The sequence below is a fragment of the Meriones unguiculatus genome, chromosome 7 (assembly GCF_030254825.1).
Source record: "Meriones unguiculatus strain TT.TT164.6M chromosome 7, Bangor_MerUng_6.1, whole genome shotgun sequence".
Taxonomy (NCBI): domain Eukaryota; kingdom Metazoa; phylum Chordata; class Mammalia; order Rodentia; family Muridae; genus Meriones; species Meriones unguiculatus.
Window position 1 is genome coordinate 87,373,909 of NC_083355.1, and position 20,080 is coordinate 87,393,988.

Genomic DNA, 20,080 nt, shown 5'->3' on the forward strand with positions numbered 1-20,080 from the left:
GTCTGTTTGGTAAGTTCCAGGCCACTGCCTCACATTTTAAAAAAGGAGCTGGCACCTGAGGGATGGATGACACCCAGGGCCACCCTCAGGCCTCCACATCCATTCACGTACGTGAATGCACACGTCCACCCTCGAACGTAGACCCACATTCCCACTCTTTGAACTTTGTTGTTTTTGTTACTTCTCCTGTTGCTGTGATAAAGCGGGATGCATTGGCCCTTGCCTGTGATCCCAGCACTCGGGAGGCAGAGGCAGGCAGATCTCTGTGAATTTGAGGCCAGCCTGGTCTACAGAGCCAGTCCAGGACAGCCAAAGCTACACAGAGAAACCCTGTCTTGAAAAACCCAAAACCAAACCAACCAAACCAATCCCTGACAAAAAGCAACTGGATCATAAATGAGGAAAGCCTTTCATGACAGGGAAGGTGTTTGTGTGAGAGGGAGGAAGGGAGAAAGCAAGTGAGCGAGCACCTGATTAATTGGGTGCTCTTATAAAGCCTCCCTGGCCTCAAGCTGTTGAGCCTTCTGCTCCCACTTCCCAAACATTAGAATCAGGTGTATTGTCTATCACACCCCACACTCCCGTCCTCTTTACGTGCAAATGTGCTATTTGTCTTTATAGTACACTGCAGAAAAGAGCTCACAGATAAACTCCCTTGACTTGGCTTTGAGGATATTATATTATATTCCAATCCAGACTACACAGCAGAATGCTTGATCCTTCTCCAACCAAGGTTTCACAGGATATGACTGAAACATCTTTTAAGGCTACTTGCAGCCTACGGAATTAAGGCTAAGCCTTAGCTTCATGTCTAAGGCACCTCCGCCATAGCTTTGCTGGCTTTTATTCTGTTATGTGGTCTCTTTACTCCAAACATGATGGCATACTATCCTTCAAACACGTCCTGTGTCACACCCCCACCGACTGTCCTAACTTCCTGCTGTTCTTCCAAGCCCAGTTTAAACTGCCCTCTAGGCTATCTGTGATCTCAGCTGCTCAGGAGACAAAGGGGAAGGACCACCAGAGCACAAAAGTTTGAGGCTAGGTTTGGCAACAAAATGAGAATGTTGCAGAAGCGTATCCCCAAACTTAGAGGTGACTTCCTCCATGGTGCTGGCTCTATGTGCCATCTCATACTTCCTACACGCCAGCAGAGAAGGGACTAGCACAGCTTCTGCTCCGAGGACAAACCTGACTGTGGGTTGACTTTCAGCTTCATTTTTGAGAGAATGTAATGATGTACTCCTAGGCAAGATTGCCAACTATGGGGGCTGGAGAGAAGGCTCAGTGGTTAAGAGCGCTGTCTGTTCTTCCACTGGACCCGGGTTCAACTCCCAGCACCCACATGGCAGCTCACAACTGTCTGTAAGCAGTCCAGGTGGTCTGACACCCTAACACCAGTGCACATAAATTAAAAAAAAAAAAAAAAAAAAAGATTGCCAATTATGTAAGCAATGAGCCTCAAGTGGCAAATTATACCTATACTGGGAGAAATTACAGGTCCGAGGTGGGGCAAGTTGTAACTGGGGTTCACCTGCCTCTTGCTCTAAGAGACATACGAAGTTATGAGAGGTGACACTTGTGCATGAGGTGCCTAGGCCAGGGTGGCTCTTGCACATGAGCAGAGTCTTTGGGAAGACAAATCCATGGGAAGTGGAAGTCCCACCATGAGGATTACTACCATTGGAGAAGCATTTGCCCAGCTGAGGTGCTGCCTAGTTCTGATGCTTGACGTACACTTGGGAGTCATCTGAAAAGGGAAACTCAGTTGAAGGGTTGCCTCCATTCGACCTGGCTGTAGGCAAGCCTGTAGGGATTTTTGTTTTTCTTTTCAAGGCAGGGTTTTTCTGTGTAGCCCTGGCTGTCCAGGACTCACTTTGTAGTAGACCAGGCTGGCCTCAAACTCTGAGATCTGCCCGCCTCCGCCTCCCCGAGTGCTGGGATTACAGGTGTGCACTACCGAACCTGGTGGCATTTTCTTAATTATTGATGTGGGCACACCCCATATATTATGTGTGGTGCCGGCCCTGGGCAGGTGGTCCTGGCTGCTATCAAAAAGCAGATGGGGCAAGCCAGTAAGCATCCCTCTGCCTTGGCTGCCCTCAAAGAACCATGATTTGGGGTATATAAGCCAGATAAACCCTTTCCTCAGCAAGTGACTTTTGGGGCCTTCCTATAGCAGTAGCAACCCTGAGACGGCTGAGCTGGCAAGCTGTGTTCTGAGTAAGCCGGTGCTAAGTGTGATTTGTCAGGCTTGTGAATCTAGGTGCTGGAGTCGGATCAGGTTCCTTTGACAGCAGTCACGTTACGTAGGCCGCAGCCATTCAATCTGTGTTGTCTCAGCCCCTGAACACCTTTTGAGATTAAAATCTTGTCTTTTCCATCTAGCAAAGTCTATTGCTATGCTATCTGAGCGAATCAACTCAGCCTGCTCCTATTTCTTTCATCCTTTATAGGAAATAACTGCAAGCATGCTCACACACACCCATAATCCTAGCATTGAGGGGGCTGAAGCAGGATTGCTGAGTTTGTTATCAGTCTAGGCTGCATGTCAGATCAGACAGGCTACAGGAGACTCAATCTCAGGAAAAAAACCAAACCAAACCAAACAAACAAAAAAAACCAAACAAAAACCCCCAAAACAAAACAAAACAAACAAACCCCAATTACTTCCTACTTTAAAATGTTGCAGGGATGACTACAGTGTTCCCTATTTCCTGATACCAGAGCCCAGGAGAAATAATCTTTAGATGCATACACATGTACACACACAGATTAATAAAAACACTAGGGGGGAAAAGCAACAAAATGTCAGCTTAAGTGTCAACCTCAGTCTTATCAAGCTGGCCCCAACACATCCCTAAAGGTCTTCATGCACACTAGTGTTCCTGAGACAGCACACGTAACAGTCCTATTCATCTCAACCGTTAAACCTAAAGTATCTGGCAGGGGTGACCTCCATTTAGGCTGATCCGGTAGAGAACTGCCTTGCCCTATCTCCCAGCTTGGTCTGGTCACTTTTTAACTGCTGATGCCAATACTACTCCTACTAGGTGTCCGTCACAGCTCAGACACCTAGTTCTGTTTGGAGACAGGGCTTCTCTGAGTAGCCCTGGCTGTCCTGGCCTCGCTTTGTAGGCCAGAGACCCACCTGTCTCTCCCTGAGTGCTGCGATGACAGGCATGCACCACCGTGTCCAGCTGACACCTAGCTTATTTAGGTAGTGACTTTTTTTTTCTCCCAAGTTTTTATTGATCTGTGTTATTGAGTGTGCACTGGAGGTCAGAGTACAACTTTTGGGAGTTGGTTTTCTTCTTAAACCACAGGTCCTGTGGACTGAACTCAGGTTGTCAGGTGTGGGAGCAAGTTCCTTTATCAGCTGAGTCACTTCACTGCCCATGCCATAAGTAACTTTCCTTCAAGGCAGAAATCAAACCTGCTTCACCTATGGAGAAGGCCAACTATCCACTGTAACTATCTTTCCAACACTGGGATAGTGCAGTAATAGCTGGGCCAAACCACTAAGGTTTATTACAGAACTTAGCTTAGAAGACTAACTTTTAAAAAAATTATAAATTGGAAGGTCTGAGGATAACTGTGAAATCAGTTTGCTCCTTCCACCTTTATGGGGGTTATTCGGATCAAATTTGGATCACCTGTCTTTGCCTGCTGAGCAATCTTAACAGCACCCCAAAGGCCACTTTTGACCTGTTGTGTGACAATAGACATGGCTAAAACACCTTTTTCTTTCTAAATCCATCATAATCTACAATCACACTGGAGAACGAAGGGTCCCACTCCTTGCAGATTTGCTCTATTTTACCTTAGAGCCGAGGTCATGCTAGACAAACACAGTATCAGCTGAATGGACACTGACAAGCAGGGCCATCTGACTTAACTCTGCAGCTAGTTCTTTTGAGATTTTAAAAGTCAGGCTAATTCCTCGTGAACATCACTGCCAGAATTCTGTCAGGTACCCTAGTCTTAATTCTTTGCTACAGAGATACTTCCATTAAGACAAGGAGGGCTGGGGCTTACTGGTTATGACGCCAATGTGCAAGGCCTCAAGTTCATCCAGTACTGCAATAAACAAACACCAATTTCAGAAGTTGATTCTGCATAAAACAGAGTTAAGAGTCTAATGAAAAAGATAAGGGGAAAGAAAAAGAGGGAACAGTAGGCCAGCCATGAGCCTCCCTGTAAACCATCAATCTCACGGTATATGAAGATGCTTACTACCATGAAATAGATTTAGAAGTGTGCATGTACAAAATGACCAGAAGGACAGTGTGACATGTTCAAGTCATGATGGAACCACCGTATTAAAAGATGACTTGGTTTTCTGGGGTCTCCCCTCACCTTAACAGCTTCCACAGGATAGTGGACAGTTAGTATTCACTGCTGCAGACTCCCAGAAACTCTTATAAATGGTTCCCAACCTAGGATGGTGTGAAAGATGCACACTGTGTGTTTTGAGTGTGGTTTTCTTCCTAAGCTGATGACATCAGGTCTAAATCTCTAGCAATGCTAGGAAGCTGCAGTGAGGTTAGCTGCAGCCACCAGGCAGCCAGGCGAGGAAAGCGGGTCTAGTGCGTTGTGCTTAGGTGGTGGTACTAACTGCATTTTGACCTAGGCTATTTCCAACTTGCAATGGGATGTACTCCCACTGTTGAGTTGGACTGAGATGTACTGATTGCTGGGAAAATGAGGCGAAGGCTTCTTGGTGTCAATCATAGCAAACTGGGTCCAAACATGTGAGCCTTGACGTTCTTCTGTAGCAGCCCACTGATTTTAAAACTGACAATGCTCTGCCAGACAATTCAATAATCAGAGAGGAAAAAAAACACTCAGTAAGAAAATACAACTACAGAACATTTCTTTATTTTTCTCTAAGACTTTCCCAGAGGACATAACTAACCTTGTCACCACCCCACCCCCCACGGAGGGTTAGTGCACTCGCTGCTATAAAGCAGGTACGAACAGTTTCAAGGACCGGAACCAACCTTAAATGGCAAAAACACTTTCTATTTGAATTATCAAAAAAATGTTTAGTAAAAAAAAAAAAGAAAGAAAGAAAGAAAGAAAGAAAAGGAGCAGAGGGGCAATGGTGGTTTCAGAATGAAAAGATCATTCACGTTTCATGTCTTACATTCAGTCTTGGCTCTAGTGTAACAAAGTGGAAACAGGATTACTATCTTACAAAATGTTCACTACAGCACACTGTATGCACCTGTTCCAAGCCCAGCCCAGCCCAGCCCCCAATGCTTCCAAATCTCCTACTTCCCAGCCTGTTGGGCCTGTCGACGAAGGAGCACATAGATCTTCTCTTTGATCCAGTCTTTGTTATAAGGCTGGTACGTCTGTGTATCAGCTCGGTAACTGAGGAACAGAAAGAAACATGCAAAGTTACAGTGGTCAGTTAGAGGCCCACAGAACTGCCTGGTGTGGCTTCAATATGCACAAGTACTGAATTAGAAGTGCTGTTGTAACCACACCACCTAGTATAATCCTTGGGGTAAAAGACAAGGCCCACAGCTTATAAGCACTCAGTTTCACACCTATTGACCAAAACCGGGTGTGCTTTCTCCCACAGTTTCTATTTTTATAGTCCTTTCAGTGATTACAAAAGCTAAACACTAGTACAAGCTTTAGATTTCCCAAAATTATTCTGAATCAACCAAGAAATCTCAATAGAATATTACTTCAACAATGATTTCCTGCTGATGTTTAAGGAACTCATAGTTTTAAGATCTTTTTTAAAATAAAAAGCAAAGGAAAGGCCTACAAAGGAGAATTTCAGAAAAAACCTCTCTTTTAGAAAAAGAGAAGGGTTGCAGGAAGACTAGCAGCAGCACAATTCTGCTGATGATGCAGGTTTCAGAGCCTGTATCACACCAAGCATCCCGCCAGTCAAGGCAGCTACAGGACTTGAACAGAAAAACTTTTCAGCTCGCCTAAAACCCTATCTAGTGGAGGAACGTATACTAAAGCTGCAGGATAGGGATGGAGAGACAGCTTTGTGAGTGGTTAAGAGCACTGGTTGCTTTTCCAGAGGACCTGGGTTTGATCCCCGGCACCTATATGGCAGATCACAAAGGTATATAACCCTGGGCACCAGGGGATTCAATGTTCTCTTCTGACTTCTGAAGGCACTGCATGCACACAGCACACAGACATACATGCAGACGATACACTCGTACACAGAAAATAACAAAACTGTTAGAGGTAGTCTGATGTGTGTTACTGGTCCTTAAGATCTGGTTACACCTTTTTTTGTTTTGTTTTGTAAATCTGCTTAAGTCATATCGGACTGGTTGATTAAACAGCCTATATATACCTGGGCAGGGCAAAATGTGGTAGGCATGGCTAAGGTTCCTGGGCTTTTGGAGAGGAAGAAGGAGGGCGCCATGATGGTTAGCCTGGAGAAGATACCTCGTGGAACCGGGAGGAAGAACTCCAATAATGGTGTGAAAAGGCCCAGGTGAAAAATAAAAGCAAGTATTTAAAAGATTATGGATAGAAAATAGGATGGTTGAGGAGGGTGCCATTGGATGGGGCAGGGAGGTGGGTGGTGAGGTAATTCAGACAGTGTAGGTAGGAATACCTGCCCAGCCCAAGGCGAGTAAGGCAACTATAAACTGAAACAGATGTCTGTGTCTTATTACTTGTGATAGCGGGTTAGATAATACTGCCGTGATATTCATAGGACTAATAAAATTATATAGCCCAACACCCATTTTATTTTTAATTTACTACAACACAAAACCAAAAACACTGTAGTATAAAAAGGCTGACAAAACACCAACTGTGGTGGTCCAGAATCCCAGCACTCTGAGGCAGGCAGATCTCTGTGAATGAGGCCAGCCTGGTCTACAGAGCAAATTCTAGGACAGCCAGGGCTACACAGAGAAACAACAAAAGACAAATTGTGGGGAGAGGAGCTCAAAAGATTGTTCACTTTCTAGGCTCAATTCCCAACACCCACACGATGGCTCATATAAATCTGTAATTCCAGTCAGAGAATGATACTCTCTTCTGGCCTTTGAGAGCATCAGAAATGCATGTAGTTAATAGACATACACACAGGTCAGACATACATACAAATAAAAAAGGAACTAGGTAAGTGATAGTATGTATTAAAATTAAAATTGTAGTGGTGACACACACCTTTAATTATAGCGCTTTGGAGGCAGGATAGCCAGAGCTACACAGAGAAACCCTGTCTCGAACCCCCCACCCCAAAGTTGTTATTAAGTTTGCAATATTATTTTAAGTATCTGAATTAGTACACTGTCTTTTAAAAATAACACTCTAAGTAGCTATAATTATTTTTTAAAAAGTGAGGAAATTAAGGCTTAAAGAGAAACAACTTACTAGCTAAGTGATGCTGGGCAATGTTCATTTTCTTCAGGTCATAAACCTTGTCATGAACTTTACACAGTACACTTAGACATTCAAGGCACTAAAACCCTCAACGACTAAGCAAAAAATCTATATGCTATTTTGTTTCATGGTTCCAAAGACTAAATATGGGGCTTTGTGCCTGGTAAGCAAGCCGTCTATCCTGAGCTACACACACCCAAGGCCACTCGTACCCTCTGAAACAGGATCTCACTAAGTTGTCTTAAACTTTCCATCCTCCTGCCTCACCCTCATGAGTAGTTGGGGTTACAAGCCTACATCCCCACAAGTAGGGCCAGTTCCCAATAAGGTAAATAAACCCCAAAGAAGAAATGCTTCAAGCAACAGTGAATTTTCGCCAAGTGATAAGGCCAGAGGCTGTATTACAAGCGCACAGGCTTCAAACATTGCCTATCCAAGCCCAGAGAAGCACAGTTCCTTACTAATGCTGCTTTACGGGAACTAGTTTAAAAAGTGAATTATTTTCTAGGAGCACCCTCTGTTCATATATCCTAATTAAGTAAGTCTCAACCTAGTCTATTTCAAGGTGTAGACTACAGTACAATATTTACACCAGTACTACTGGCAATAAATTTTAAATACAACTACAGTAAGCATGTTAAAACCTCACACCAATGAAACCAAACAAGTTTACACAGGACAGGACTAAAATTAAATTTCAAGAAAGGAACTTTGGTTTTAATCTGAAAACAATTACTTTAGGAAAAAGACAGAAAAACCTAAGAAAAGGGACTATTAGGTTTAGGGCACAAACAATTTGGAGCTTTTAAATCAGCCTATTTTCACCCTACACTATGAGCTGGCCAACCTTCCTATGACTTAATTTTTGACCTATATGTAAGTGAAACAGCAGTAACTAGATAAATGGACAAAAAAAAAAAAAATACAAATGAAAAGATATAGTGGCTAATACTTACACAAGACAGCTGAGATCTGCCAGATCGTCAATAAAATCAAACAACTGACTGATATCATATGTGATGGAGGGGCTGTTGGGATTCATTCTCTTCAGATGCTCTTCATACATTTTACAAACACCTACAGGGGGAGAGAACAAGAACTCATGAACACAAGTAGCGCTATCTTGCTGGTAAATTTAGGAAAATTGAGCTGGAAAAGGACCGCAGGCTGGTCACTTTTGTTTTAATTTCTGTGACTAGAAACTCAAATTTAATTGTTTTGGGCTTTGTAATTAGAAGATTATTTCAAACCACTGGAACTAGAGGGCCATTAAGGGTTAGGGCTGGTCATCTGGGGATGACCAGGGCCTATCTATGGTTGAACAAGGGCCTATCTATGGTTGGTTCATTAGCAATGACCCTTTCCCAACAGTATTTTTCCCCCTCCCCTAAAACAGGGTCTCTCTACATGGCCCTGGCTATCCTGGAACTCAGAGATCCTCCTGCCTTTGCCTCCCAGGCTCTGGGATTAAAGGCGTGTGCCACCACGCCTGGCTTGTATTGTGGTTCTTTTTATCAGGTTTCCCAGCAAATCCTTCTAAAGTCAGAGAGCAGACCACCACCACAATTTCCTATTTATCTTCAAATTTTGATGCAATGGAAAGTCACAGTAACTGGCAATGAAGTTGGATCCTCCTAATATGGCACTGAGGATCCTAGACATTGGATTCATTAGAAATCCAGAAAGCCAGCCCACTCATCACAAGACTGAGGACAAGTGCCTCCACCTACTAAACTTTCCCTGGCAAACAGTAAATACCTTTCCAGAGGGCTCTACAGGTCATCTGAAATATATCACATCAGCACAAAGCAAGCTCGTAAATACTCCAAGACAGCAACACCAGGTGTGGCAGCCACACCTGTAACCCCAGCACCAGTTCAAGCTCATCCTCAGCCACAGTTTGACCATAGCTTACCATGAGACTCTTGTCTCCAAAAACTAAAACCAAAACTCCCAAATCATTAACAATTATCCACAGAATATTACCTGTTAATTTTCAGCCTGAAAAGCATTCTAAAACGGGGAGTATACCTTTTCAGTCCCTTGCTACCACCAGCAACTCAAAGGTGTTAGCAATGTTAATTACCTGTGGGCAACAGGCCTTATGCTGTAATACATAAGCCCCTAAGGCACCTCTAAATAAACCTCTTAAAGACTGGCGGCATTGCTGGGGGGGGGGGGGGTAGGCGGTTAATCCCAGCACTCAGGAGGTGGAGGCAAGTGGATCTCTTGAGTTTGAGGCCAGCCTGGTCTATACAGAGTTCAAGGACATCCAGGGCCACACACAGAGACAGAGACCCTGTCTCAGGGGAAAAAGCCCCCCAAAACAAAACAATAAAGGGGAGAACAAACAACCTACCCCCCCCAACAACAACAACAAAAAAATCCTTAAAATTCCCAGTGAAAAGCCACACAGTAACATAATAACAAGGTAACTATTTTACATGTTTTTGTGTGTCTATTTGTGTGGAGGTGAAATGCCATGTCTCCCTTCATCTGAGACAGGGTCTCTTCACTGGCCTGCAGCTTGCTCAGGCTAGGCTGGCCAGCTAGTCGGTCGATCTGCTTGTCTCTACACCTCAGCATTAGGATTCTAAGTGCAGGTTACCAGATTTGGTGTACATGGCTTTTGGACTCTCACTCAATGCTGCTTATGTCTTTACTGACTGAGCTACCTGCCCCCTTTAATTGCTACAAGCACACTACACTGAAATCATATAACTGATAAAATAAAAAAGGAAGTGAAGCCCAGTGACCTGTCACTGACGTCATGTTTAGTGGTTACAGACTATTCTTATCTGCTACCACCAGGAGGAAGAATGAGCATTTACTCAGCATTTCACTACAGGCTGTAGCCAGACAATGAGGCAAGAAGCTAACAGGCATGTAGACCAGAGAGAAGGAAGTAAGCTGTCTCTATTTGCAAATGAGGTGATCTTGTAGACAGGAAGCAACCAAAACACCGTTAGAATTAATAAACGAGGTACCAAGGCTATAACATACAAGATCAATACATGAAAATCAGCCGTATTTCTATATAATAATAAAAAAATTACCTCCACATACAGTGTAATAAAATAAAGCTCTTACCAATGAAGCAGACTTGTGAGAGGGGGGAGGGAAGGACATACAAGTAGATTTTCAAGGAAATGAAAGGGTTTGCAGATGGCAGTGGTAGGCTTGAACCTAGGGCTTCATGCATGCTAAACAAATGCTCTACTACTGAGTGACACCTCTCAGTCACCTCCCCCACACCCATCCCACCCTGATTTCATCAGAAAGCATCCCAGTATTCAGCTCAGGCTGCCCTGCAACTTAGCTCAGGCTGGCCTTCATACTCCTTTGGCCTCAGCCTCCTAAGTGCTAGAATTACATGATGGTAATAACCACTGCTCATCTTTTAACTTTTTAAAATGGAAAATAAGCTACCATTTCTTTTCTTTTTTAAGAGGATGTCATATGTAGCCACGCTAGCTTTGAGCTCCCCACGGCTGAGGCTACACCTGAACTTCTAATCTTCTTGCCTCCAATTCCTAAGTGCTAGAATTACAGGTGCACAGCACCATACCTGTTGATGGTGTCAAGGAACAAATTCAGGCTCTACATGCTAGGCAAGGGCTCTATAAAACAAGCTACACCCCAAGCCTACAAGCTACAACTTCTAGTCTAAAAAAGAAAACGAAGTTATAAAACACACAAGAACCTTAAATGAGCACTGTCATGCCACAGAAACGAGCACGGTAAGTCTGTATGCAACAATTCCAACTAGCCACAAGGGCCTGTGTGGAGCAGTTAGCATTCACAGATTTAATTAATCATGGGTTGAAAACATCCATATTAGCAAGGCCATCATCTAATCAGTTTGGCACATTTCACAGAACTGGACCACACAGAATGAACCCTAAAGTAAACTACACTGAGTTAACAATGTATCAACCCCAGTTCACTATTGTAACAACCTTACCACTTCCAAAGCCAGATGTCAGTAACAGAGGCAGGGGGATTAACTTTATATTCTGTTTACATTTTCTACAAACCACCTATCAATTAAACTACAATAATTAAAAATATTAGAGGCAGACTCCGTGGAACATATCTACAATCCCAGTACTCAGGAGGCCAAGGTAGGCAAATCTTGCATTCCAGGTTAGCCTGGATAGGTATCAAAACTGTCATAAATAGACAAACAATAAAGCTAGACTTTACTAAAATTAAAAAAGGCTAGGAAAGGTCACTGTCTGCAATTCAAACATGACAACACGGGACCAGAGACACTGTGCTACGGCAGTAGTTAATTAATCTATATAGTTAACCTTAATAACAAATAAAATGTCAGCAGAAGAATGGACCTGAGACATTGCAATCCCACCCCCAACACCTTTTTTTTTCTTTCAAGACAGGGTTTCTCTATGTAGTCCTGGCTGTTCTAGACTCATTTTGTAGACTAGGCTGGCCCCAAACTCACAGAGATCGGCCTGCTTCTGCCTCTGGAGTGCTGGGGTTAAAGGTGTGTGCCAGCACCACCCGGCTCCCTCTTTTATCTTGAAGAGTAGAATTTGATGGCAGTGCTACCTTGAAGCCATTTTTGATTACAAGCAGCTTTTGTTTTCACAGGTATAATTAATCAGTTCAATTTGGGCCTGACCAAGTTAGTTTTGAATAATCAACAGTTTTATGGACTTGTGCAGCCAAACCAAAGTAACTATATATAAGTTTTTGATAGAAAGAAGAGAACCAACAATATCCTCGGAGCAATGTCAGTCAGCACAATGGGAGTTTAGTAAATGTACAGTAAGTAATACTGACCTGCTTCTGTAACCCTGACTTTCTCTGAGCTTACTTATTTTCTAACATTCTCACGGTCTACAACCAAAGCTAAACAACTTTAACATCCAATAGACAAGTTATTGGGTTTCACAAGGCATTCTCAGAGCTGAGTGTTAATCTATAGTGCTACAGTTTAGCCAGAATAGGTATATAAAACACCCGTATATTATAGCAAATATAATTAATGGTCTATGCTAAAATCCTATTTTCCCTGCTTAGTTATTAAAGAAATCTAACAAAAAAACCAGCTCTAGTCCCCACTGTTATTTATCTCACGAGAGAATGGCGTGTGTACTCCGAGGGACTCCAAAGATTTCTACCCTTGATTAATTCCTTCTGCGATCACTCACCTTCCATGCACTCATTCACAGACTCGTAGTCAGCATAAGTCCTGCCTTCTGGCCTCTTGGTAGGCTGTACCAGCAAAATGGTGTGAGACTGAAGGGGAAAAACAATTTCAATGAATAGCTATATGCATCTCAGAAATTCAAAACATGACATAAGCCCCTCACACACGACACAAATGTTACTAAAACACAATTAACTAGGTTGCTCATTCCACAGTACAGATGCCTATGTCCAACCATGTCATCAGTGCTGGGTCCACAACTCCCTTACTAAATCTGCCCCTAACTCTGGGTCATTCCTCAAACTCCAAATATACCTGCCAACAAGTACGAGCAAGCTATCTTGTACTCTCCCTTCTGTCTTCCTCTAACACCTGTTGTCTGCCTCCACTGATCTCTAGCAATATTAACTCAATAAATCCTAAGACAGAAGGTGATAAAGGGAGAAAGGGGAATACTTAAATAACTGTTATCAACGTAAGATCTTTTCTGACTTGAATACAACAGTGGAGCCATATTTTACGCATCAAGGTGTACAATATAATAGTAGTAATTTAAAATGTACATAGTAAATGGCACCCTAAAAAAAAATCCATTTACCTATTCACCTCCCAGGTGACTGGCCTATAGGGGCTAGCTCATACCCATGTTATTTGTCACACTGCAAGATCTGTGAATGTACCTGAGGAACAACAGGGACACTGAAGCTTCCCTCTCCTGCTCACCGGGGGGTGGGGTCAGTTGCTGGGTTTCTCGACCTCTCATTAGCCAAAAATGCCTCCAAATGTCCCTGGGAGATGAGGAGGAGTCCTATTGGAATTCTGGCTGTATCTAGTGTCTCCCTTGCATGTAGAATGACTAATTAATTAAACAAATGCCAGTATGATGCAATGCCACTGCAAGCCCAATCCTCAACCAAATTGTTCACCTTGTTTTCTCTGCTTGCAAAACTAGTTCCTGGCTAAAAACTAAATTCTTATATCAGGATGGCCAAGCTGCTTTGAGACAATCCAAAAAGAAAAACAGTACTGAGGACCGAACCCAGGGCTAAATCCCCAACCCTTAGCCAATCTAAAAATTTAACTATCAACAAATTGCAACCAAGACATCTGAGATCTGGGTTTTCTGGATAAAAAAACAAACAAAAAACTTTAAATTGCACATACCGAAAGAGCATTATATTGCACCCTCCCCAGCAAGGTCTGAGTCATTTTGATTAAGTTTGAGAAGACTTGAGGCAAAACTCTAAGTTGGCAATAAGAGCAATATGTATGGACACAGTTTTGCCAGTGATTAGAAGCCAGAGAAACCATGGGATTAGGTTTGTTATAGAGGGGATCATAAAAGGCGAGCTACTCAAAAAGCATTTTCAGTATGTCACTCATGAGAAGAATATAGTCTTATGGAAACCATATTTGCATCTTTTATCGCCTTATTCTAGACATGCTACTCATTCTTTGCCACATTTTAAAAAACTTAAGGCAAATTAAGGAATACTTTGAAAGAATAACATTTGAAAAGTGTAGACACACACACCTGCTCCAAGTATATCCCGAAAACCTCTCCCTTTTGTTTACTTAAGAGCAAGAGGACTAGGGTACTGGAGAGATGGCAAGCTGTTCTTCCACTGGACTGGTTTTCTATTCCCTGCACTCACATGGCCGCTTACAATCATTAGCAGTTTCAATCCCAGAGGAATCGGACGCCCTCTTCTGGCTGCCGCAGGTACTGCATGCAAGAAGCACACATCATGCAGGCAAAGCACCCATACACAAGAAACTAACAAAAACAGAACCCCACAACTTTTAAGATCTCCCAAAGCAAGACAGCAATCATGAGAGGGCTGAAGAGATAGCTCAGTGGTTAAGAGCACGTGCTACTCTTACACAGGACCCGAGTTTGGGTCTCAGCAGCCACATCCGTCGCTCAAAACCGCCCTCTGTAACTCCAGACCCTGGGGATCTCACACCCTCTTTCTGGACTCAGCGGGCACCCGTGATGTGTTCACGTGCACAAACACAGGCACATACTTTAACTAAAACAAAACCCTTTACAGAATGTAAAAGCCGATTCTTACTACCATTCCTGTCAGGCACTGGGGCTAGGACCCTGGAGTCTCTTTTCATGCTCCACTCCCAAGAGAATGTAATTAAGAACAAGACTGAAGGCTGATGGAATTGCCTAAACGGGGCAACTAAGGACATTGAAAAAAAATATACTTTTTTTTTGAAACATAGAGGTTAGGGGACGGCTGAGGAGGCACACTGCAAAGCAAATCCGAGCCTCCCGTCCCCACCCCAGGGCCCACATGCTGCGAACAGTGAGGTGACGGGTGTCAGTTTCAGGAAACGTCTCACACACATTCCCCGGCCATTGTTCCTCCAGTCCGCCGGTGCAGCTGAAGAGAAAAGGACGGCAGCCCACGCCTCCCTCTCCCGGGCAGCGATCCGCTAACAGATCATCCTCTGCCCTCTGCACACCTCGCCCCAACCAGCAGGCGGGCGCGCAGCCTCGGGGCGGACCAGATCCGGGGCCTACAGCCAGGCCCCGCGTCCCAGCATCGGGAAGGGTCCATCCGCGAGCTGGGGTAGGGTGGGGGTGGGGGGGCGGGGAGCAGCTCGCTCGCGCTGGATGAGCGGGGACCGGAGGGATGGGGAGATGTACGGAGCAGGGGTGGCCCTCGAAGTTGGGGACCCGGGCAACCGCTGAGGCCTCACCATCGCGCCAAACGCTTTGCTGCAGCCGCCGCCAACACCGCCGCCGCCGCACACGAGCTCAGCCTCAACGCCGCCAACAGCCAATCCCGCGAGAGCAGGCGCCGGAAATGGTCGGAAGCGGGACACGAAAGAGCCTTTCGCCCCACAGAGAGGCACACATTTCCGGTTTCCAGAGGGGACCCTGACTCCGCTTCAGCCATCTTGGATGAGGGCGCCGAGGCGTGTAAGAGACTATTTCGCGGCTTTAGGAAGAACGGTTTGTTTCGGGATGCTGCCTGGTGTACTTCAGTTAACGGGCAGGCGGCTAAAGTGACGGAGAATGCCGCGGTGACGCCGGTCGTCCTTTTTTAGCCTTTCTAAAAAATGGCGGTAATAGAAGGGCCGCGGTCTATAGGTCGGTTGTAACCCGGAAGTGCCCTGTTAAAGAGGAGGCGGTGAGACAATCCGGAAGTGGGAGTAATGAAGAGGTGCCACTTGGCGGCCATGGCAGCTGTAGTATTGGCGACTCAGGGTCAGGGCCTGGCTGAGGGAAGTACCATGGGCTACACCGGGTGTAGGGCAGAGACAGCGCTGTGTCGACTTTGCTGTTGAATCCTCTGATCCACTGTTAGAGACTTGCGGGACAGCTTGCTCGGCGGTAGACTCTGAAGGGAGTTTGCTGGGACTGGTGGGCTGGTCTCTTCCCTGGGGGCGGATCACCCGCGGAGCCACCCTAGGGAACAGGTACCGCCAGAGAAGAAGACACTTGGGTTTACCTCTTGTCCCTGCTGCCACCGGGGACATTGTCTAGGGGAGAGGGTCGTTGTGTCTTTCCTACAATTGAAGAGATCCCTTGTCGCACAATTTCTCCCATCTGTTACCTACCGGAATCCCAGTGACTGGCATCTAGGAACCTAAGATTGCGCGAAGTTTTCCCTGGTGCTAGTGTCAGTAAGAAGGAGCTTGCTTCTTAAGAGAGCAGCGTGCTTCGTGAACACCCCGGCTGGTGGCAAGGCTGAAAGAAGTGGGAGACTCCCTTCTTCTCTTGGAAGACCACACGTTTAAACAGCCTAAGGCGCCTTTTCAGACCGCTGGAATTTTGAAGCCTGGTGGTAGAGGGTGACTACAGGAGGGCAGAATGGATGACTTTCTCTCCATCAGTCTGCTGTCTTTGGCAATGCTGGTAGGATGTTACGTGGCTGGAATCATTCCTTTGGCTGTTAATTTCTCAGAGGTAAGAAATTCTCCGTTTTCCGCCAAGCGTTAGGATGGTGCTAGACGGTGTGATATTTGCAAAGAGAAGCTGTTTCTCAGCTCTAAGATCTCATTAAGGAAAATGTATGTAACATTTCACAGCAGAAACAAGCTCACGTTTAGCTTTGTAAGTCTTAACCGAGTGTGGTGGATAGATCATTCCCTAGAGACCCTGGAGTCTGCAGAATTCTATGGAAATTATATACAAAAAAATTGGGGCTCAGCATTTTCCTAGGGACAGGAACCGTAATTACATTTCTGATGCTTCCCAGAGGTTTCAAGGAATCAAGGTAACAAAAACAAATGGAGACTATTACTTTGTCCATATGAGTTGAAATCTGTATAATTTTTGGAGAAAAATCATGAATGTTTTTGGAGGAAAGCACCACAATTGGTGTGAAAAATGAACTAAAGTAGGTTGTGTTTTGTTTTGTTTTGTTTTGTTTTTCCAAAGAAGCCAAGGACTGGAATGGAATAGATATTCTGAGATTATTTTAAAATCTGTTTGCTTAGAAATAAACTTTTTGGCTGGGCATGGTGGTCCACGCCTTTAATCTCAGCACTTGGGAGGCAGAAGGCGGATCTCTGAGTTCCAGGCCAGCCTGATCTACAAAGCAGGACAGCCAGGGCTACACAGAGAAACCCTCTCTTAAAACCAAAAGCAAAAAACAAAAAAAAAAACCACAAAGAAACTTTTAGTGTGTTTGGATGCTTTGGTTCCTTAAACAGAGGTTAGCGGAGGGAGGGACAGGATGTGCACATCAATTCTTTAGATTGTCAAAAGTTCCCTAGGTGCACTGTTCAAAGTTTAGGGAGGAAAACCCCCATTCAATTTTTCCTCAAGATCAGCAGTAAAAGCTCTTACCTCAGTTCTATTCCTGAAAAGACTAATTTCCTCAAAGGAAAGATAAGGCATGAAGTAGGCTTCCAAGAGACTGGGAACGAAAGGCATTGATGGTGAAGAGAATAGCCTGCGGTGGAAAGGATGGTGAGGCTAGACAGTGAGGAAAAAGAGCCCTCAACCAGAAAGGCATTGCCTTGTCTGATCCTTTTTCCATTTCCTTTTCCATCTGTGCCCTTTGCGATCTGATGGTGTTTAGTTTTGTTTGCTTATGCGTGTGGATGTTTTGCCTAGGTTTGTAGCCGTACCATATGTGTGCCTGCTGTCATTGGTAGCTGGAAGTTGCAGGGTCCTCTGGAACTGGAGTTACAAAGGGTTGTGAACCACCATGTGGGTGCTGGGAATTGAATCTGGGTTGTCAGAAAGAGCAGCTGCTGCTTTTAGCTCTTCAGCTCCTAACGATAACACTTTTTAAAAAATTATATACGTTACCTAATGTGATTCATTGGAAGGCCTGGGGTATAAGCCAAATAGCAGAGTTTGCCTAGAATATACAAGGCCTAGGTTTGGTTCCTAGCATTGACACAAACAAAACCCACAACAGACTCACTGAGCTACACTACAGACAAGGAAACAGAGTATCCTGGAATGAGCTTGTCTGACTCAGCCATTCTCAGCCACTGTCCATCGTGGCAAGGGTACATGGTACATGTACTGTGTAGCTCATAGACAAACCCAGCACACAGACTCACTCTGGAGGTTAGTGTTTTTAAATTTTCGTTACTGTTTTTGTTTTTGTTATTTTTCTTTCCTCAAGATAGCAGTTGGATAAAGCTGGGCAGCAGGTCTTCCTTCATCAATGAAGCCTTTCTTTTGGGTTACTTTGCTGCCTAGGCTTTCTGAGCCTATTTTCCCTCTAACATGTTTTCTTTCTTTTAAAATATTTATTTATTTTACATGTGTGTTTTGTGTGCATCGGTGTCTGTGCACCATGTGTGTGCCTGGGGCCCTTGGAGATCCCCCAGAACTAGTGTTGATAATGATGATCCACCATGTGTGTGCTGGGAATTGAACTCAGATCTAGTGGAAGAGCAGCAGTGTTCTTAATCAGAGCCCCAATATATTTTCTTATAGTTGTGTTGGAATGGATTGACATTATTAGGGTGACATTTGTGAGGCTTGGAATGGTTTGTATATTTAAATATTTTAACTGAGATAAATTTTATCTAGGTTTTTGTTGTTGTTTTGAGACAAGGGCTCACTGTATAGCCTTGGCTGGCCTGGAACTCTCTGTAAACCTGGCTGGCCTCAAACTCACAAGTCTCTACTGGCCTCTTCCAGGGATTAACGGTGTGTGCTGCCAGGCCTGGCTTAATTGGAGTAAAATTCAAGTAAGTAATTTATAGCTTGGTTTTTGGCTTCCCTTCTTTTTTTTTCTCCCATTGAGTTTTCTTTTTTCTCAGCTTGGTTCTTGATTTGTTGTTTTGTTTTTTTTGTTTTCATTTTTTGGTTTTTGGAGACAGGGTTTCTCTGTGTAGAAACTGGCTGTCTCGGAACCCACTTTGTACACCTGCTTGGCCTTGAACTCATCAGAGCCTCTGCCTTCCAAGTGCTGAGATTAAAGGTGTGCACACCACGCCCACCGGTTTTTGAAATTTTTCTTTGTTTAGGTGTTCATAGAATCTCTCTATGTAGCTCTGGCTGTCCTGGAATTCACTCTGTAGACCTAGCTGGCTTTGACCTCAGCTTCAACTGTTTCTGCCTCCCCAGTGCTGGGATTAAAGGCGTGTACCTCTGTGTCTGTCTAAAGAATTTCTCAGAGCAAAAATAAAGGCTGATGACTGATGGAACCATGAATTTTTATTGCATTAGTTTGAGAGTAGTCTGAAATTGCTGTAGCAGAGTCTGTTACACCTGACTCTCAGAAAGTATATGACGGTAATTTCCTCTCACTTCCTCCTCACGTGCAAACCACCATTCTCCATGTGTGGCTTTTTTCTTTGTCCTTAGGCCAGGAAACAGTAGCTTCATGGATTTTTGATTTAGGAAAAAAAGGAGAAAAATTTTAATTGTCAAATCAATTATATATAACTAATGACAGGGAAAATGCTAATTTTTCAGCATATGGGGAAGTGAAAAACTAGACTTGTAAAGGAGGCCACAGCTCACTTTCCATAAATGAGGTCCAGTGTGGCATCTTGTGTTTTAGATTCAGTTGCTAAGGAGCCGTTTTCTTCTGCAGTTGGTAACGGTGCTGCGGATACAGACTGAACCAGTTTACCTAGTTTACACTCAGCAGCTGTCCTGATTGATAAGTGAAGTAGATACAGATGGCCAGAGTGGGATTTTAGGTCGACTGTCTGAGGATTATTTTTGTTTTAGACTTCCATTTCAATCCAGACCAGTATATTTGCAAAAGTGCAACGAAGTGGGGGGAGCGGGGGAAGAAAGACATAGCAAATACAGTCCCACAGGTGTTGTTATTAGAGTCAGCAGACACAAAAAGTACTCCTGAACTGGTAGTAATCATATTGTTGTAAAAGTTTCTGAAGACTTTCAGCTTGGGGACTTCTTGTGTTCGTGAGAGCAGTTTGAATTTTCCTCTGTTGAGACAGTGAGTCCATAGTAGGCAAATGATGATTTTAGAGCCTAATTGGACTAACCACCTATCTCAGAGAAACTGACACACCAGAGCACTGGGTGTCATCAGGGCAGGTCTCTAATCCAGAGAG

General features: G+C 44.2%; 2 protein-coding genes across 4 annotated transcripts in view; one reads left to right on the forward strand and one right to left on the reverse strand.

The window, feature by feature from the left end:
- Positions 1–4,865: 4,865 nt before the first annotated feature.
- Positions 4,866–20,080, reverse strand: part of Erh (ERH mRNA splicing and mitosis factor) — a 58,772-nt gene continuing 43,557 nt past the window's right edge. The window contains exons 1-4 of one of the 2 annotated variants that reach the window (XM_021633511.2): positions 15,275–15,426; positions 12,561–12,648; positions 8,340–8,460; positions 4,866–5,379 (exon numbers count right to left, since the gene is read on the reverse strand). In XM_021633511.2, coding sequence (XP_021489186.1) covers positions 5,277–5,379; positions 8,340–8,460; positions 12,561–12,648; positions 15,275–15,277 — 315 coding nt within the window. In that variant the 5' untranslated portion in view covers positions 15,278–15,426 and the 3' untranslated portion in view covers positions 4,866–5,276. Of the gene's footprint in view, positions 5,380–8,339; positions 8,461–12,560; positions 12,649–15,274; positions 15,427–20,080 lie in introns of those variants that run through there. The other variant, XM_060387778.1, reaches the window with a different exon arrangement.
- Slc39a9 (solute carrier family 39 member 9) overlaps positions 15,472–20,080 on the forward strand; it is a 37,424-nt gene continuing 32,815 nt past the window's right edge. The window contains exon 1 of one of the 2 annotated variants that reach the window (XM_021633509.2): positions 15,472–16,487. In XM_021633509.2, coding sequence (XP_021489184.1) covers positions 16,392–16,487 — 96 coding nt within the window. In that variant the 5' untranslated portion in view covers positions 15,472–16,391. Of the gene's footprint in view, positions 16,488–18,704; positions 18,740–20,080 lie in introns of those variants that run through there. The other variant, XM_021633510.2, reaches the window with a different exon arrangement.